We start from the raw sequence: 17,306 nt of genomic DNA on the forward strand, positions 1-17,306 counted from the left end.
CTCTCCACGTACCCCATCCATCTCTCCACGTACCCCATCCATCTCTCCACGTACCCCATCCATCTCTCCACGTACCCCATCCATCTCTCCACGTACCCCATCCATCTCTCCACGTACCCCATCCATCTCTCCACGTACCCCATCCATCTCTTCACGTACCCCATCCATCTCTTCACGTACCCCATCCATCTCTCCACGTACCCCATCCATCTCTCCACGTACCCCATCCATCTCTCCACGTACCCCATCCATCTCTCCACGTACCCCATCCATCTCTCCACGTACCCCATCCATCTCTCCACGTACCCCATCCATCTCTCCACGTACCCCATCCATCTCTCCACGTACCCCATCCATCTCTCCACGTACCCCATCCATCTCTTCACGTACCCCATCCATCTCTTCACGTACCCCATCCATCTCTTCACGTACCCCATCCATCTCTTCACGTACCCCATCCATCTCTTCACGTACCCCATCCATCTCTCCACGTACCCCATCCATCTCTCCACGTACCCCATCCATCTCTTCACGTACCCCATCCATCTCTTCACGTACCCCATCCATCTCTTCACGTACCCCATCCATCTCTTCACGTACCCCATCCATCTCTCCACGTACCCCATCCATCTCTCCACGTACCCCATCCATCTCTCCACGTACCCCATCCATCTCTCCACGTACCCCATCCATCTCTCCACGTACCCCATCCATCTCTCCACGTACCCCATCCATCTCTCCACGTACCCCATCCATCTCTCCACGTACCCCATCCATCTCTCCACGTACCCCCTCCATCTCTCCACGTACCCCCTCCATCTCTCCACGTACCCCCTCCATCTCTCCACGTACCCCCTCCATCTCTCCACGTACCCCCTCCATCTCTCCACGTACCCCCTCCATCTCTCCACGTACCCCCTCCATCTCTCCACGTACCCCATCCATCTCTCCACGTACCCCATCCATCTCTCCACGTACCCCATCCATCTCTCCACGTACCCCATCCATCTCTCCACGTACCCCATCCATCTCTCCACGTACCCCATCCATCTCTCCACGTACCCCATCCATCTCTCCACGTACCCCATCCATCTCTCCACGTACCCCATCCATCTCTCCACGTACCCCATCCATCTCTCCACGTACCCCATCCATCTCTCCACGTACCCCATCCATCTCTCCACGTACCCCATCCATCTCTCCACGTACCCCATCCATCTCTCCACGTACCCCATCCATCTCTCCACGTACCCCATCCATCTCTCCACGTACCCCATCCATCTCTCCACGTACCCCATCCATCTCTCCACGTACCCCATCCATCTCTCCACGTACCCCATCCATCTCTTCACGTACCCCATCCATCTCTTCACGTACCCCATCCATCTCTCCACGTACCCCATCCATCTCTCCACGTACCCCATCCATCTCTCCACGTACCCCATCCATCTCTCCACGTACCCCATCCATCTCTCCACGTACCCCATCCATCTCTTCACGTACACCATCCATCTCTTCACGTACCCCATCCATCTCTCCACGTACCCCATCCATCTCTTCACGTACCCCATCCATCTCTTCACGTACCCCATCCATCTCTCCACGTACCCCATCCATCTCTCCACGTACCCCATCCATCTCTTCACGTACCCCATCCATCTCTTCACGTACCCCATTCCTCCACACACCGCTCATCCCTGATATGTGCCAACCATCGCTTCCATTGCACGTGTCCTTCACCTCACACAGTTTCCTCCAGTCCCCCATCCCTTGCGTGTGCCTCCTTGTGTCATAGGGTCCTTTCACTTGCTCCTACCAAGCACCCTTGCAGGCACCTCTGTTCATGGCAAAACCCCCAACCTTTGCAGATACAGCAATGTTTTACACACACCAACCATCCCATGTGAGCCGGCCATACAATCCGGAACCCCTGGAATAGAAATGACGTGCAGTTCACCTGACAAAGTGCGTCTTGAAGTGCTTGGATGCACCAAAGGATTGCATGAACGCTATTCCCTTTAACTGATGCAAGACGGTTTGAGTTCTGGTAGTTCTAAGGGTGCGGGCAGGTCGTTGGGTGGCATGGTTTTGATCTGGTTGGTAGGCAGTCTTTCGTGGACATTGGTTTACGTCATTTACACTGAAAGAGCCTTCTCAGGCCCTGGTCAATTCTGTAGGTTGGTCTTTTGACAAGATTTGTTTGGACTTTGCTTCTCCCAAAAAATGACAGTAATTTAAAAACATTTTTTTTATATAAAAACAATTTTATTGGTCTGTTCACTTGTTTGATATGACTGTGCATTGTCCTTTTGAAAGTCGGCTAATATTGGTGTATTACATAGAGGTAGAAACTGCACTTAAAAAAACAATATTCAAATTAGATGTAATTTAACAGTCCCATTACATAGTATAAACCGTGCACAGCACAAACTGAATGTATTCAAGTGCCTTAAAGTAAGAGTTACATATTGCTCAGATCTGTGCATTGGCACCAAGTCCTGCTTCTTCCTTGCAGGGCTTACCTTCCTGCGACTGGCCTGTGTGCACCACCTGGTGATCGTGATGGGAGCGTGGCTGATGCTGCTCTTCGTTTCTTGGGGTTACCTGCCACGGTCTGGTCTGTGTATACCCTATGGTGGTCATGATGGGGCGTGGCTGGGGTGATGCCGCTCTCGGGGTTACCATGATGGGGCGTGGCTGGGGTGATGCCGCTCTCGGGGCTACCTGCCACGGGGTGCCCCGTATGGGGATTTGTTTGGAATGGTCTGGCTGTCTGTCCTTTAGGGTTGCCTGCATGCACAATATGATATGATGGAGACATGGTTGGGATGGTGGCGGGGTTGCCGCTGCTCTATGTCCATTAGGGTTACCTGCTGCTGTCAGGCCTGTTTATACCGCATGGGGCGTGGCTGGGGCGGTCCAGCTCTCGGTCTTTTGGGGTTACCTGCCACGGTCAGGCCTGTGTGCACCTGATGGGAATGTGGTTGAAATGACACTGCTGTCAGTCTGTTGGGGGTTACCTGGTACGTAATGTGGTGAGAAGACATTTGCTGCCGTGGTCCTGCTGCCGTCTCTGGGTGTTAATTCGTTTCCCTCCTGCTTTGTGCAGACGCACCTTTCAGAATGTAGGCATGTAACCGATCTACACAAAGCTATGAGACGCGTGCTTTATTCAGAGTGGACCCAGGATGCCGCGGTCGCTTCAGACTTGGAGATCACCAGCTTTAGCAGAGGGTCAGAGACACCCTTTACTGTTTACGTGAAAGTATTCTTTGACCTCATATTAATTTGCTTCAGAAAGTTGTTCTTGATTATGCAGATCAGTTCAGGTCCCAGAATCCTCCTGCTGGGCAGCACCTGAATACTTTCCATGCTTTACCTTGGTATCTAGATGGGGCCAAGGCAGTCCAAAATGGCACCGCTCTAGTGTCAAGAGCACACAATGAAAAGGCTAAACCGTCTCAAAGTTGTATTCACAGTTTGTGTTTTCTCCAGAGGACAGACCTAACTCTCTAAGGTAATCCTGAGAAATCCTCAGTGCTATGAGAAGTTGTTCCTGTTAATCCCTGCAATGATATCCTTTGGATGGAAATCTGCAAAGCAGCCACATGGACATCGGGCATGTCGCAATGAGGTACTGCTCAAGTTGGCCAATCTATCGTGAAGGTGGAAGGAACCTTGTTCGTCGCTTCCATCCAACTTTAGAAGTTTTTCTGATTCTCACTCTAGTCTGAGCATGTGAATTTGTAGGGGATATGAGGGTAGAGCAGTATGCTCCTAACCGGTCACACTAGTTTATTCAGTCAAGTCTCTGGTGATGAAAGTGCTTCCTACTCAACATCTCTTTAGGATTGGCTGCTCTGCTGCCCCATCACTGCTCCAAAGGACACCCATGTTGCATTTCACTGTCTCCTGCAGCACAAAATGGTTCATCCCACAAGGATATCAAATGGCTTCAAATGTTAACATGACCTTTTCTAAGTACAGCATTGTTTCACAGACACAGACTGGCAAAATATTCAACCTTGCAAGTAAGTCTTTTTCTTGGCTGTTGCTCCCCTACATAGCGCCCTGGTCCGCCGAGTTACTTCTGTATCTGCTTTAAGACCCATACACTTATTGGGAGTAATTGTTCTGTCTTGTGCTGCCTGCCTTTATCTCCTAGCGTCGGTGTTACGTGCCTTTGTCTGTTTAGATATATTTCAAGAGTGCATGTGTTTTTACAGGAACCAGAAAGAAACATTGGTTACCTATGTGGCAATTTGAGCAGCTCTGAGGGTTGAAAAGTGCACATTTTTGTCCCCCCACAAAGGAATAGAGATGGAAGTAGAATGTTAATGTTTGCTTTTTAGGTCTGGCTTCACAACACCGCTGTATGCATAGCATCTTACTACAATTCCATTAAAATATCTAGTGTGTGTATTGGATGCATCCAAAGGAGTATTTTGGTCTCAAGTCGTGCTAATGGCTGTTGGCTGTATCCTGCAGTGCTTGCATTGCAATGCACGAAGGACTAATTTACTTCTCAATCGGTACCATGGAGTGTGGCATATTAAATTATCTAATAAATTCACTGTGTACAGAAACTAGTTGTTTTTTTGCTTTGTTCAGAGCTCAAAATGCATACCAGGCTTGTTTGCTTTGCCAGTGCTTAGTTTAATATGTTGTTGTTTTTAAACCCTTCGATGCTGATGACGGCCCCCAGCCGTCATGCATCACGGGGCTCGTGTGCTGATGACGGCTGGGGGCCGTCATAAAGCAGCCCACTCGCGATTCTGCCGCACAAGCGCATAATCGCGCCCAAGGGGTTCAGATGTGGTTGCCCATAACGCCTCACATTGTAAACTAATTCTCTTTTCGTACCTAGCCAGGCCTGAAGGTGACTGCAATTACCTTGCGCTCGCCCTAATCCCACCCAAGTCTAGAGGTGGCATTTCTAATCCCGTGTCAATACCCTGTGCCTACTCAGATGTGGCACACAGTATTTTTGTGCCAATCCGCAGAGTCCACACAGCCATAGAAGAGTCCTGCTCGCTATGCCTGTGCCAGCCCCCGGAGTCCATGTTTCTCTGAGCCAGTCCCCAGAGGGGACGTCTTTGTCTCCCTGCATCAATCCTCTGGAGGCCGCGGACAGACTTTGTATCCTTGTACCTATCCTCTGCACCATCTGGTTGTGGAAGTGACCGCCTTTGTGTCCCGGTGTCAATCCCATGAACCCATACATTTTAGAGGTGATGCGTTTTGTATCCCTGCACTCATCCTCATAACCGTTCGTCCCCACTGGGGACAGGATAAAGACGGGTGTGCCAAACCCTTGAGCCCAATCTGGGACAGGATCTATATTCCTGTGCAAATTCTCTGAGCCCATCTAGTTCCAGTGGCGACGGGCCTTACATCTCCACGCCAGACTCTCGAGCCATTCAAGCGCTAGAGGTGGCGGACTGTGTGAACCTGTGCCGTTTCTCTCCCCAACGGGTAGGTGGGCGTTTGTCAGGACGTGCATCCTCTAGAGGAGTCTGTTCTTTTTAGCCCTGATCTGTTCATCTCACCAGCCTTCAGTATATATTCCTTTAGTCCCACAGCTGCCTCAGTCCCATAAAAAGAATTCTGTTTTGAGGATTTAGAAAGTAACATGGTCCAAAGTCCTTGGGGAGGTGGCCCCGTTCTTAGGAGTCCCATCACCTGTCCTCCTTGTTCAATCTACGGGCAGCAAGCAAGATGCTGTTGAGGGGGGTCTGCAGAGAGGACATCAGCTCGCTCTTCCTCACCAGGGCAGCCCTCAGCTGCTCCTTCATCTTAAGAATATTCAGGTCCAGTTCCTTAAGTTCCCGTTCACCGGGGTTCCCTTCCTCTGGCTCGGGAGGTCTCCCATTTTCACAGTGCCCGAGCTGCCCATCCTCCTGCGGGGAAACTCCTGTTGCCCCGGGATCCTTCTCAAGGTTAAAGTGCACGTGCCGGTTCTCCTTGGCCACTGCCCGCCGTAGATTGTTCCATCGTGCTCGACTATCGGCTCGGCTTATGCTTGGGGGAGGTGCATCTTGGCTTCCTTTAAGGTCACTCCTAAAGAGAAATACAAAGAAAGCAATGAAATGTGGTGCCTTCCCTTCCTGTAAACACCAAGAACACCCAACACATCCACCGCAAAGGTTACTGTCCCACCACTACTACTACTTTAAGACCCATACACTTATTAGGAGTAATTGTTACGTCTTGTGCTGCCTGCCTTTATCTCCTTTTAGTATTCCAAACAACAGTTCAGGAGACCAATAACAAATCACAATTGTAAGAATAATCAATTGCAATCAAATTTCACTTTAGAAAAAGAAAGGGGGGGGGAGAATAAGGGAAAGGGAGACACAAATCAAAACTGTCAACAAAAGATTAAAAAGTTATCACAAATTTATTATAAATAGTGTGCTCTAAAGATATAATTCCTGGTTTATGCAAAAATACAAAACATACAGGGGAAACCAAACATGTGGCAAACCATAATTATGTTACAGAAAGAGGGGTACAACATATGCAAAACTTATGTGTCCACTAAAATTTATGAGCCACAGATACGTCGACGGCGTTTCGTCCGCAGTCAGAGGTTGCGGTCATCATCAGGACAAGAACAATTCATTGAGCGTCAGTTATTTAAAATCTAGACCGAAACTGTCACGTTCTTAATTTGTGTATATACAATGATTTCCAAATTCAAATTATTAAAAGACAATTACCATTCCATATAAATCGAATATAACTAGAGTTGTTTCACTGGAATATGATTTGAATCGGGAGGAAATAGAATATCAATCCTCCATCAAGGGCTTATCTATTCCTCCCGATACAAATCATATTCAAGGCTCTGTGTGCCATCGTCCGCACCAGATAGGCAACAGCGCACTGCGGTCTCACCTATATAGAAACTGCAGAGGTTGTTTCTTTTTGTGGCTTTCCACTTGTGTGGAAAACTAGGGCCCTGCGTGGGAAACAGCCCTGTTCCTATATTTCCAATCGAAGAGAGGGGTGTATGGGTGGATTGGCAAGTAATCCGCGGCTAGATATATTCTCTACCAAATAATTACTGAAGGTAAGTAACTTGTTCATCTGATTGAGACTTCAAGCCGTAGATATCATACCTCAGAATAGATACCTAAGCAATACCTCCTCGGAGGTAGGTTTGCAAACTGATTCACACTTGTGAAGTCCTGCAGGATCGAAGGAGCAAAGAGCCCTTCCAGGCGGACCGGCCTTTCCAGGCGGTAATGCTTCATGAATGTGTGTAGAGAAGCCCATGTTGCTGCCTAGCAGATCTCCAGGACCGTAACTCCACGTGCTAGCACAGTGGTCGCAGCCTTAGCTCTGGTGGGATGAGCACGCAAACCTTCAGGGGGTAGCTTCTTGGCAATGTGTCGTTCTTAATGTATAGCATGATCCATCGGGAGATAGTCCGCTTCGAGAGGAAGGTCTCGGGATTAGTCTGGAGCCAAAGATCTTTGTCTAAGATGTCTTCGTGTGAACTGCCCCCCCCCCCCCCCCCCCCCACCGTAAAAAGAAGTTTTTTACTTTACCCCATCTGTCAGTCATCTGCAGTTGCACCTGGGCAGGATCTCGGCCTCCCCAAATTTCTGGGTGCTGTAGTGACCCCCGCCATGAGTTCTAGGAGGACATGCACCTCATATTTGGGCAGCCTGTTCCTGCTGGTGTGCCTTTGGGCCCTGCGGGTTCGAGAAGGGCCCCCCACTTGCATTCCTCTCCCTTTCTCCAGTCTGGCATTTCCACAGATGGACTCAACCCAGCATCGGTTGTACATCCTCGACCTTCACCCGAGGCCAGTGCCATCTCCATTCTCATCCTCCAGTACGGGACCTTCACCCGAGGCCAGTATCCTCTCCATAGTATGGAGCCAGAGCCCTGTTCCTATGGGCTGGGACCCATGGAAGAGGGAGCTACTGGAAACTGGACTGGTGTAAGAATTTGGCTGACACTAACAGATTTCAGACCTCTCCGGATACTGGCATGGTTTCTCCTCCTACTGTGGCTACGGAGGAGGGAGCCTCATTTGCTAAGGTGGTGAGAAGGGTGGCTGAAGTCCTGGACCTCAGCCTCTACCCTCAGTGGAAGTCCAGACTGACTTCTTGGTGTTGGTCCTTCAGCTGGGGGTGACCCCCTCAGAACCGCTTCTCCCATTTAATGAAGCCCTCATTAACGTCCTGCTTGGGACTTGGTCCAAACCCTGCACAATGGATTCTGTGAACAGGACTATTACCTGCCGCCACCACACTGCACCTGGGACACTAATTTCCTCACACAACACCCTATACCTGAGAGCTTTGTGGTCCAAGCTTCCACCTATCATGTAAATCCTGGCACATTTCCTACCACTCCACCTGATAGAGAATTCAAGAGGCTGGAGACTTTGCGGAAGAAAATGTTTTCTTCCACCAGTCCGGCTGCAGTCTGTGATCTTTGCATGCTTTTTGGGCAGTTGCTCCCATCTTCTTTGGGATTTGGTGGTGCCAATGCTGGCCATGGTCCTGGAGGAGGCCTGGCCCACACTTTCCCAAGCCAATGCCGGCAGTAGAGATGCAGCCAAGTTCACAATCTCTTCAGAACTGCATACGACCGACTTGCTGGATAGAGCAGTTTCTTCGGCTGTGGCCTTGCTTGGCTGAGGACAACTGGCTTTTCTGAGGATGTCCAAGCATTGTTTATGGACATGCCCTTTGTTGGCTTCTATCTTAAAGGAGACATGGCCATGGAAGGGGCTTTCCACCGCATCTTTACACACCCAGCCACCACGGCCCCCAGGCTTCCAGCCTCTGCGTGGCCGAGGATGCAGTACCGGTGGGTCCGGCAGCCAGAGATGGGACCAGTTCACCTCCTGGCAGCCGCAGCCTCCAATCCCCTTTAGCTTGGCCTCTCACCATCATGGGCACCCAGTGGGGGGCAAGATACTCTTATCACCTGTCCCACTGGAGGTCAATAACATCAGACTGCTGAGTTTTTCAAATAGTCCGAAGGGGCTACTCCCTCCCCTTAGCGGAACTGCGATTGGGTCTGTTGGAGCTCTGAGCTATCCAGCTGGCATTAAAAGCCGTTCTAGCCTTTATCAAGGGAAGGCCAGTGCCTGTGTTCATGGACAACACTATCATGCGTTACTTTAACAAACAGGCCAGGGTGGGGTCATGGACCCTTCATCGATATGTCCTGCGTCTCTGGACGTGGCTGGAACAGCAGGGCATATCCCTGGTGGGTCAACACCTGGCAGGCTCTCTGAATGCCAGGGCTGACAAACTCAGCTGCAGATGCCTAGTGACAAGTGGCATCTCCATCCGAAGGTGGAGCAACGTCTCTTTCAGCAGTGGGGAGAGCCTTAGTTAGATCTGTTCGCCACCTCCGAGAATGCGTAATGTCAGCAGTTCTGTGCGCTGGAGTTTACAAGGTGGCTATCACTCGGTGTAGGAAGGTGGCTACCTGACTATGGTTACCCCAGATTTTTTGCCTGTGTTTAGCTGGTTTTTTGACTTAGTTGACCTGGTTCCCTGCTAATCAGGGCCCCAGGCCATCTGCTCTCTCTGTAAAATGGATTCCATGTACCCTAGGTACATACCAATTGGAAATGGACTCCTTGTCAGCCCCTGTAGAATGCACTATAGGTGCACAGGGCATAGGGGCCACTAAGGCCTACCAGGGGCTGCAGCATAACTTTTGCCACCCCTGGCTGGTTCTTAAATTGACACAACTGGCTGATCACTCAGCTGGGGTAAGGTGGTGTACACACCCCTTGCTTAGATATAGTATACCTATGTCTAAACCTATATCTGGACACATGTAAACCTGTGAGCCACTCCTATAGACAGGCCTCACCAATCCTGGAGGCTGGGTGCATGGTTTTATGTGAGATGGAGCTCTAGCATGAGCTGAGCCTGTCTGCAGCCGTCGGGAACAAATCCCTAAGCTGTTTCAGGATAAGGCCATACCATATACTATTAAGTGCCTTATAATCCTCGCGGTTATTTAGCAACTTTGGTTTGGCTTTATCAAAACATGTCGTGTAAGGTGTCATACGCTTTGGAATACCATCCCCTCGCCAGTTCTGGCGACGGGGATGGCATTCCACCCCTCTAGAGGGGTAAGACATGTTACTTCACTGTAATGCGGTTGATTTCTCCAAAGGCCTTAAGATCCACAAAATGGATGCCTCTGCCACAGACAAATGTCTGGACCCCTGGAGCTGACCGAAACCCAGTCAAGGGGGTCCTGGACAAAGGGTTTCCTGTCACAGGAGGGTGTCACCGCCCTCCAGACAGGAGATAGTGTATTGTAGCAGGGAGGTTTGAAAGAAACCAGACACTGCCTGGGGCGCACAAGGCTGCCCCTTGCATAATCCGGCCAAACCGGTTCTGGGGCACTCCAGCCCTCGTGCCAGGGCGGCCTGGATCAAAGGAAGGGGGTGTATCCACCCACTTCCTGGGTCCCACCCATAGGAGGGGACCTAGCAGGTAATCACGCCCACCAGATTCGAATAAGAGTGGGAGCAGTGCCAATGCACATCAGATTTCCTGGAAGAAACATTTGAAACGATATTCTGGACCCTTCGCCCTCCATCTCAACGTGGAAGCCCGAAGAATCTCCCTTGTGGTCAAGGAGTGACCACCCTGCAGCAGCAGGCACCATCCAGCCCTCGACGTCTACTTGGTTGCAGTTCCCGCCGGAACTCGAGCGACTGAGATCGACGAGATCAAGCCTGCCCAGCTTCTAACAGCCCGATCCACAGTCCCTGCAAAGCTGAGACCCGTGGAGGCGACCGGAAGCGTGGGGCACGCCATCTTGAAGTGACCACGAGACGCTGACCGTGCAGCCCACGAGTGACCCTCGAAGCTGTACACCGGGGTTTGAGAAGCCCCCCACCCTGAGCTACTCCTGAGCCGAAGTTCAGCCCTCCACACTCGACGAGTGCTGCGTGGGGCCCTTTGGCACGATTTGGCTCAACGCGTTGGCCCGGTCACTTGCCAGCTGGCTTGTGGTCCCTGTGCCGACGAACTACAAAAGAAGACTCGTGATTCTGGTTGCTCCAGATCCACACCAGCTCCCCTGAAAGGGAGCCCCGACTCTGACCTTCCTGGTCCGAGTGAGACGCCATCTTCCAATCCCGCGTGGATTGCTCTTACCAAGGCTTGTTTGCTCCAAACCGGAAGCCGACTGCACCGACGGTGAGAGCCTGCGTGGGACAGATCGTGACCTGCTCCTGGACGTCGCAGATGCCCCAGAGCCCACGTGACAGCGAAGAGAAGCGCCTCGACGACCACCTGATTGCGCCCGACATTGCCTGGTTCCGTCCTGGTTCCACCCTGGTCACTGCTGAGTGACCCAGACTCTGTCCCCTCTGCTTTCAGGTACTCTACAACTTGAGTCCACCCTTGGACTCCACCGGACACTTCGTCTTCACCCTGCCTGCAGCCCTTTCAGCTTCAAGCACCAAGAGCCTGCGTGTCAAAACCCGACGCCACTTCGACCCTGTGCACCCACTTCCTGTGGGTGAGGTAACTTTGCTCCGCCGGTGTTCCCACACTGGTGCACACCTCTAGGGTCTGTGTGTTAAGTTTTGTTCCTCTAGGTTCAGCGGAAGTGTCCTTAAACTTTAACTATTTGACTTTTACGCACCATTGGTTAACATTGGTGCATGCGTGCGCTTTCTGCACATCTCCCGAATCCCGAGGGCCATTCCCGACTTCAGCATTGCTTGTCCTGACTGCTCCCAGCGATTCCCTAGGCCCAACCACTGTTCGAGTGGCCTCTCTTATACCACTTGTTTAGTATATGGTTTGAGTGGCCCCCCGCCCTCATCCATAATTGTGCAACTTGTATGTTTAAACAGTGCTTTTGATTTAACGCTTGTGCCCCTTTATTCATAAAGAATACTGGGGATTGTTTTTAGTAATAAACACATATATTTTTATAATATATACTTGTGTGGTGTCCTTTCATTTGGTATTACAGGATTGTATGTGGTAAAACAGCTCGCTTAACACGACCTCTTAAGTTAAGCCTTTAGGCTGCTTAGTCCATGCTACCCCTAGGATAGCTTGTCTAATAAGGTTGACTTACAACCAGACACCATAAGGGGATTGTTTGGTCAGGTAGTAGGTGGTTCCAGAATTGGAAACATCCCCTACCAGGCCAACTTCTCACACTCGGTAACTCATTTAGTCTTGAGTGAACCTCCGGCCTTCTGTACGCCTTTCTGCCCATACCACTCCTGTCCAGAGTGCTCAAGATCAGGAACGACCAGGCCCAAGTCTTATGACTCTGGACTGGGCGTGGAGAGTCTGGTATCTCTAGCTTCTCCAACTGAGCATTGATCCTCCGATGAGGCTGCTCCTTCTGGAGGATCTTCTGTTGCAGCAGCAGGGGAGGGTACTTCAATTGAACCTGTGAACGCTATGCCTTCTAATATGGATTTTGAGTGGTGGCAGTTGGCAGCATCCGACCTTCCTCCTGAAGTCTGTAATGTTGTTTTGGCAGCTAAGCGCCCCTCTACGAAGACTGTGTATGCCTGTCTGTGGCACAAAATTTTAAAATATTGTACAGAAAGATCTACTGATCTTCTTAATGCTTTCCTCTCTCAGGTCCTTCTCTTGATTTTGACCCTTGCCCAGCCAGGCTCTGCTCTCGGCACTCTCAAGGGTTACTTTTCTGCCCTGTCTCCCTTTTTGAGGCTGCCGAACCAACCCTCTTCCTTTAAATTCCCAGATGTAAATTTCTTTCTTAAGCAGCTTGTACATATGTTTCCACCTGCCCTTTTTATCATGCCTCAGTGGGACCTTCATTTTGGTTCTCGCCTTTCTGATGTGTGCTCCGTTTGAGCCTCTGCAAAACTGCCCCCCTCTGGCTACTTACCATCAAAACAGCCTTTAGTAAGGGGCAATAACATGCTAGGAGAGTGAGCAAGTTGCAAGCTCTGTCTTTCAAGCCTCCTTACCTGACCTTCTTCCCATATAAGTTGATGCTTTGCACTAGGCCCTTATTTACTAACAGTGGCGACTACATTCCATGTGGGGCAATCAGTCACTTCACCCACTTTCTATGCTCCACCGCATCTTCTAAAGGAGAGGAGCGACTCCACCGCTTGGAGCCAAAAAGAGTATTGTCTTTCTACCTTGACCACACAAGAGTTCTGGGTGTACGTCCAACTCTTAGTGGGATCAAAGAAAGTTGTGTGGTACAGCAGAGGACTATCTCATGATGGGTCGGCCTCTGCATCCAACTTTGCTACGCTCTGGCCAAATAGCAAGCTCCTGAAGGCTTAAGGAGATTCCACCAGAGCTAAGACGGCGAACACAGCGTTGCAACGTGGAGTTCCAGTCCTTAACATTGGTCAGGCAGCAACGTGGGCCTCCATGCCCACGTTTAACAAGCCTTACTGCTGGCACAGCCTTTTTGTCTGCTTTGTCCAGCAGGACTTTCAGGGCGAACCTCTAGAGATGGTATTGCTTGGGTATTCTAAGGTAAGGAACCTGCAGGTAAAGTCTCTTTCAGACGAACCAGTTACCTACCTTTGGTAATGTCTTATCTGTGAGAGACAGAATCTAGACGTAGATTCCTTACTAACACTCCCATCCTTCCTGCACTGTGGAGAGGGCTAATCCCTTTCAACGCCCTAGTAGTTCTGAACACTTCATGACTCTGTGTGGGGAAGGTAAGTGATATCATAGTACGGAGGTGGTTGTGCTGCTGCGGATGAAAAGCAGGATGATGTTCATTGGAGAATCTTTTGGATCCAGTCTGATATTCTAAGGTAAGGAATCTGTGGCTAGATCATGTCTCTACCAGGTAAGGCATCACTGAAGGTAAGTTACTAGACTAGTTCTAGTAGCATATTATAAGTGTTAAATGGCTGTTAGGGTCATTCTCGACATTGCTAAGTTAGCATGAGCTCTGCTGCCATGATTCTGCTTTTGCACATGTTGCTACATGACTTTATTTTGAAAGACTCTCTGTGCCTTTCACATGAGAACGGTCTGCTTTCTGCGTTCTCTGCTGTTCCTGGAGTTAAGTTTGAACATGATGTGCAAGGCTGATAAACATGCCCCTTGTTATTCTGTTATGGTCGGTCCCTAGCATCTAGACAAAACATGGTGCACACAGCTGCACTGCTGGAAAGCTCGTGCTTTGATATTCCGGGGATGCACGCTGTTCACACACACTTGAAGGGAAACCTTTCCTTGGATAAGAGCGATGCCGTTCCTATGATGTAAAGCTACCATCTAGGCTCTAAGGTATGGGTTCTGCTGACAAAGGCCGGAGATCCTCTAAACTTACCGAGGGGAGGGTGGTTAGGCCGTATAGTCCTTATTCCACTTTATGTATATGACATCCCCCTTCACATTCTATGGTATTGTAACAATGCTAACTGTTCTAGGTTTATGCATTTTGCTGCTGGTAGTGGCTCGTATACTTAACATCTGATAGACATCTAGCCACAGATTCCTTAACTTAGAATATTCCCAGGCGTCAGACTGGATCCGGAAAATTTTCCGCAGCAGCACCTCTGTGTGCCAGGGGCGGTGCCGCACGGCTCCGCTCTGACGTTGTCCACAGACTTGACGTCAGCGGAGCCATATATGCCCCGGCGCGCTGACGTCAGTTTTCTTCTTTTCCGCGTCCCAACGCGGATCCTGTAAAACCAGCGGTTCCTTGGCCTGTTTTTCAGGCCTTCTCAACGCCTTCGGCATCACGGAACAGGGTGCAATGCCTCAGGGCTTTGAGGCTCGTGAGTCCTGCACACCATCTGTATGTGATGCCTTGGAGTGCACCACAACTCCAGAGAGTGCGACACCTGTGAACAAATGAAACCGAAGTCCTTGAGGGAGCGTCGTATGAAATTGCTGGCTGCACGGCTGTCTGGTTGTGCCCCTTCGCGTCACCGCTCTTTCTCTCGGGATTATGCCGGTTCCTGCAGACGTTGTTCAGAGGCGGGTAAGCACAAGCGTAAGATGCGGAGGTCTTCCTATCATACCTGTGCGACTGGCGCCCTGCCAGGCACGGGCGTCTGTCAGTCGCCTCCGCCGTACCCTCCCTTTCCGGGAGTTGGAGCGGCTTGGGCCCAAATGGAGGCTTATTCCAAAGCGCTCCACTCTTACTTTAGGTCACCCCCGCTCCCTGGTGCGCCTTCGGGTCCCACAGAGGTGGAAGGCACTCTTGTCGGGTCCTCGCCGGCGGATGTGTCCTCGGCGCCGATACACCAACGGGACACAGCCCAGAGGGCCTCCAAGTCCACCCCTTCAGTCACTGAATAGCCCAGCGCAGCTTCCTGCGCGGCTTCCTGCGCTGACATCGGAGGCGGCGCCGGGCTCCACGCCCTGTGGATGTCTTTCCTCCCTGCATTTTGCGGAGGGATCGACGTTGGAAGGCGCCCAGGCCGAATCCCCTCTGGAGGTGGTTGAGACGACTCCGACTCGCCGTTGGCTGATGCCAGTGCCAACGTCCACGCCTCCTCTTTTGCAAGAGGTTGACGTTCCTCTGGACTCCCCAGATATGAGGTTGTTTCAGTTCATGGTGCAGTTACCCAGTGTGGCCTGGCCTTCTGATCAGCCTCTGGCTCCTCCACTTCTGTTGTCTAGTGGATGGGTTAGTCTCCTACTGATGGTTTATTGTTGCCTCCCCGGATGGCGACTGAGGATAGGGCTGCCTATGCACAGGCTATTCACAGGGCGGCAGCTATTCTTCAATTTCAGCACCCTGTGGTTTCCCTGCCTTCTGATCCTTTACTGGATCTTCTCCACATGGAGCCTATTGAGGTGGAGCCTTTGCTGCCCCTTGGGGGACCTTTATTTGACATCATGCTTGGCACAGGGGCGAGGCCCTTCTCTGGTGACCCTGTAGATCGGCCATTGCTAGTTGACACCGTCCTGCTGTGGGTGATCCTCTCTGCCTGTCCCTTCACCCTAGAGCTCAGGGACTAGTTGTTCAGGCGCCTTTTGACTTGCAGTCTTCCTCCGCTTTGCTATTGTTACCTCCCACCAGGGAGTCTAGGTGATTGGACACATGTGGTCGCCAGCTTTTCATCTCTGCCAGTGCTGGCATCCGCGCATTTAAATACGGCTTGCACGCGCATCCTCTGGCCTTTGGGACTCGGTCGAGAACCTTCTTCCTTCTGTTCCAGAAGGGCCGCGGGCAGAATTACTTCGCTTTCTGCTTGAACTTGATAGCAGGGGAATGGCGCAGTTTTCCCTCCAATCTTCCCTTGCAATTGACTCAGTTGGACGGGCTCTTGCTCGGTCTGTGGCTTTGCGCTGCCAAGCACGGCTGCACTATAGTCGTTTCCCAGACACTGTTCGGGATGTTCTTGGAGATCTGCCATTCAATGGCGTGGACATTTTTGACCGCCTCACAGATTCGGTGGTCTCCCGCCTCTTGTCTGGGCTACCGTTACTGTTGCGGCATGACTTTCTGCCTTGTAGTATCTTTTTCTTCCGCATAGGCGGTGTTGCCTTGTTGGTTTGATTTTCAAAAATGTCCTGGGTTCTTGCATAGTACCCGGATAGTGTAAATGGTTGTTCCGCCATCTCAGTGGAGTCTTCCTCACAGACATCCTTCTGTGGGTCAGGCTGTCCTGTTTTTTTTTTGTTTTCCTGCTGCGATCCTGACGTTAGCATCGCTCTATTGCACTTTGGTAGCAATTGGCTCCGGTTGTCTGTGTTGCGTATATGCCTCGGTATGGGTTCCTTGCCATGCGGCCTCTGCCTCGAAGAGGTCTTTTTGTTTTTTCAGCCTTGCAGTGATCCTCGTCTATGATGGCTGCTCTTCTTTTGAAGGCCACTGTCTCTCGGGCCCGTGTTATCTTCAGTTCAGGTGCAGTTCCTTCTCAGCGGATGCCCTGTCCTCGTTTTTGCACCAGGGACAAAAGCCATTGTGCGCAAACTTGGGTGCACCCTGGTATATTTGTTGTCATATGGTGGTTGCGTTGCTGCTTCTATGGTCAGCCCTTACTGGGATTCTTTCAAGGTAGCGGATTTACTATGTACGTCTCTTCTGTACATTGTCTTATGGCCTCGTTTGCTGGCCACCTTCCCAACAGGAGTTTTTCCACATTCCCTTCTGCTTCCGCACAGGTGTTTCCACACTTCTACTTTGGGTTCATACTGTGACTCTCTCAAGGGAAGTGTTCTCTTCAGCGTATTCGCTTCTTGGGTCCCTGGACCCTTAGGTTGGTCCTCACTGTTTCCACTTTCGTGCCTAGCTACATCTCTTCCTGGGTGAGGGGTGGTTCTAGGGTCCACACGGTATGCTTATGTATCTTCAAGTTCTCCACTTGA

At 50.8% G+C, this 17,306-nt stretch overlaps 1 protein-coding gene across 1 annotated transcript in view; it reads right to left on the bottom strand.

The window, feature by feature from the left end:
- Nucleotides 1-4,767: 4,767 nt before the first annotated feature.
- GRIN3B (glutamate ionotropic receptor NMDA type subunit 3B) overlaps nt 4,768-17,306 on the bottom strand; it is a 115,138-nt gene continuing 102,599 nt past the window's right edge. Inside the window, exon 9 of the mRNA XM_078670534.1 lies at nt 4,768-6,060. Coding sequence (XP_078526660.1) covers nt 5,679-6,060 — 382 coding nt within the window. The 3' untranslated portion in view covers nt 4,768-5,678. The remainder of the gene's footprint in view (nt 6,061-17,306) is intronic.

Source organism: Lissotriton helveticus, chromosome 12, assembly GCF_964261635.1.
Source record: "Lissotriton helveticus chromosome 12, aLisHel1.1, whole genome shotgun sequence".
Classification (NCBI taxonomy): domain Eukaryota; kingdom Metazoa; phylum Chordata; class Amphibia; order Caudata; family Salamandridae; genus Lissotriton; species Lissotriton helveticus.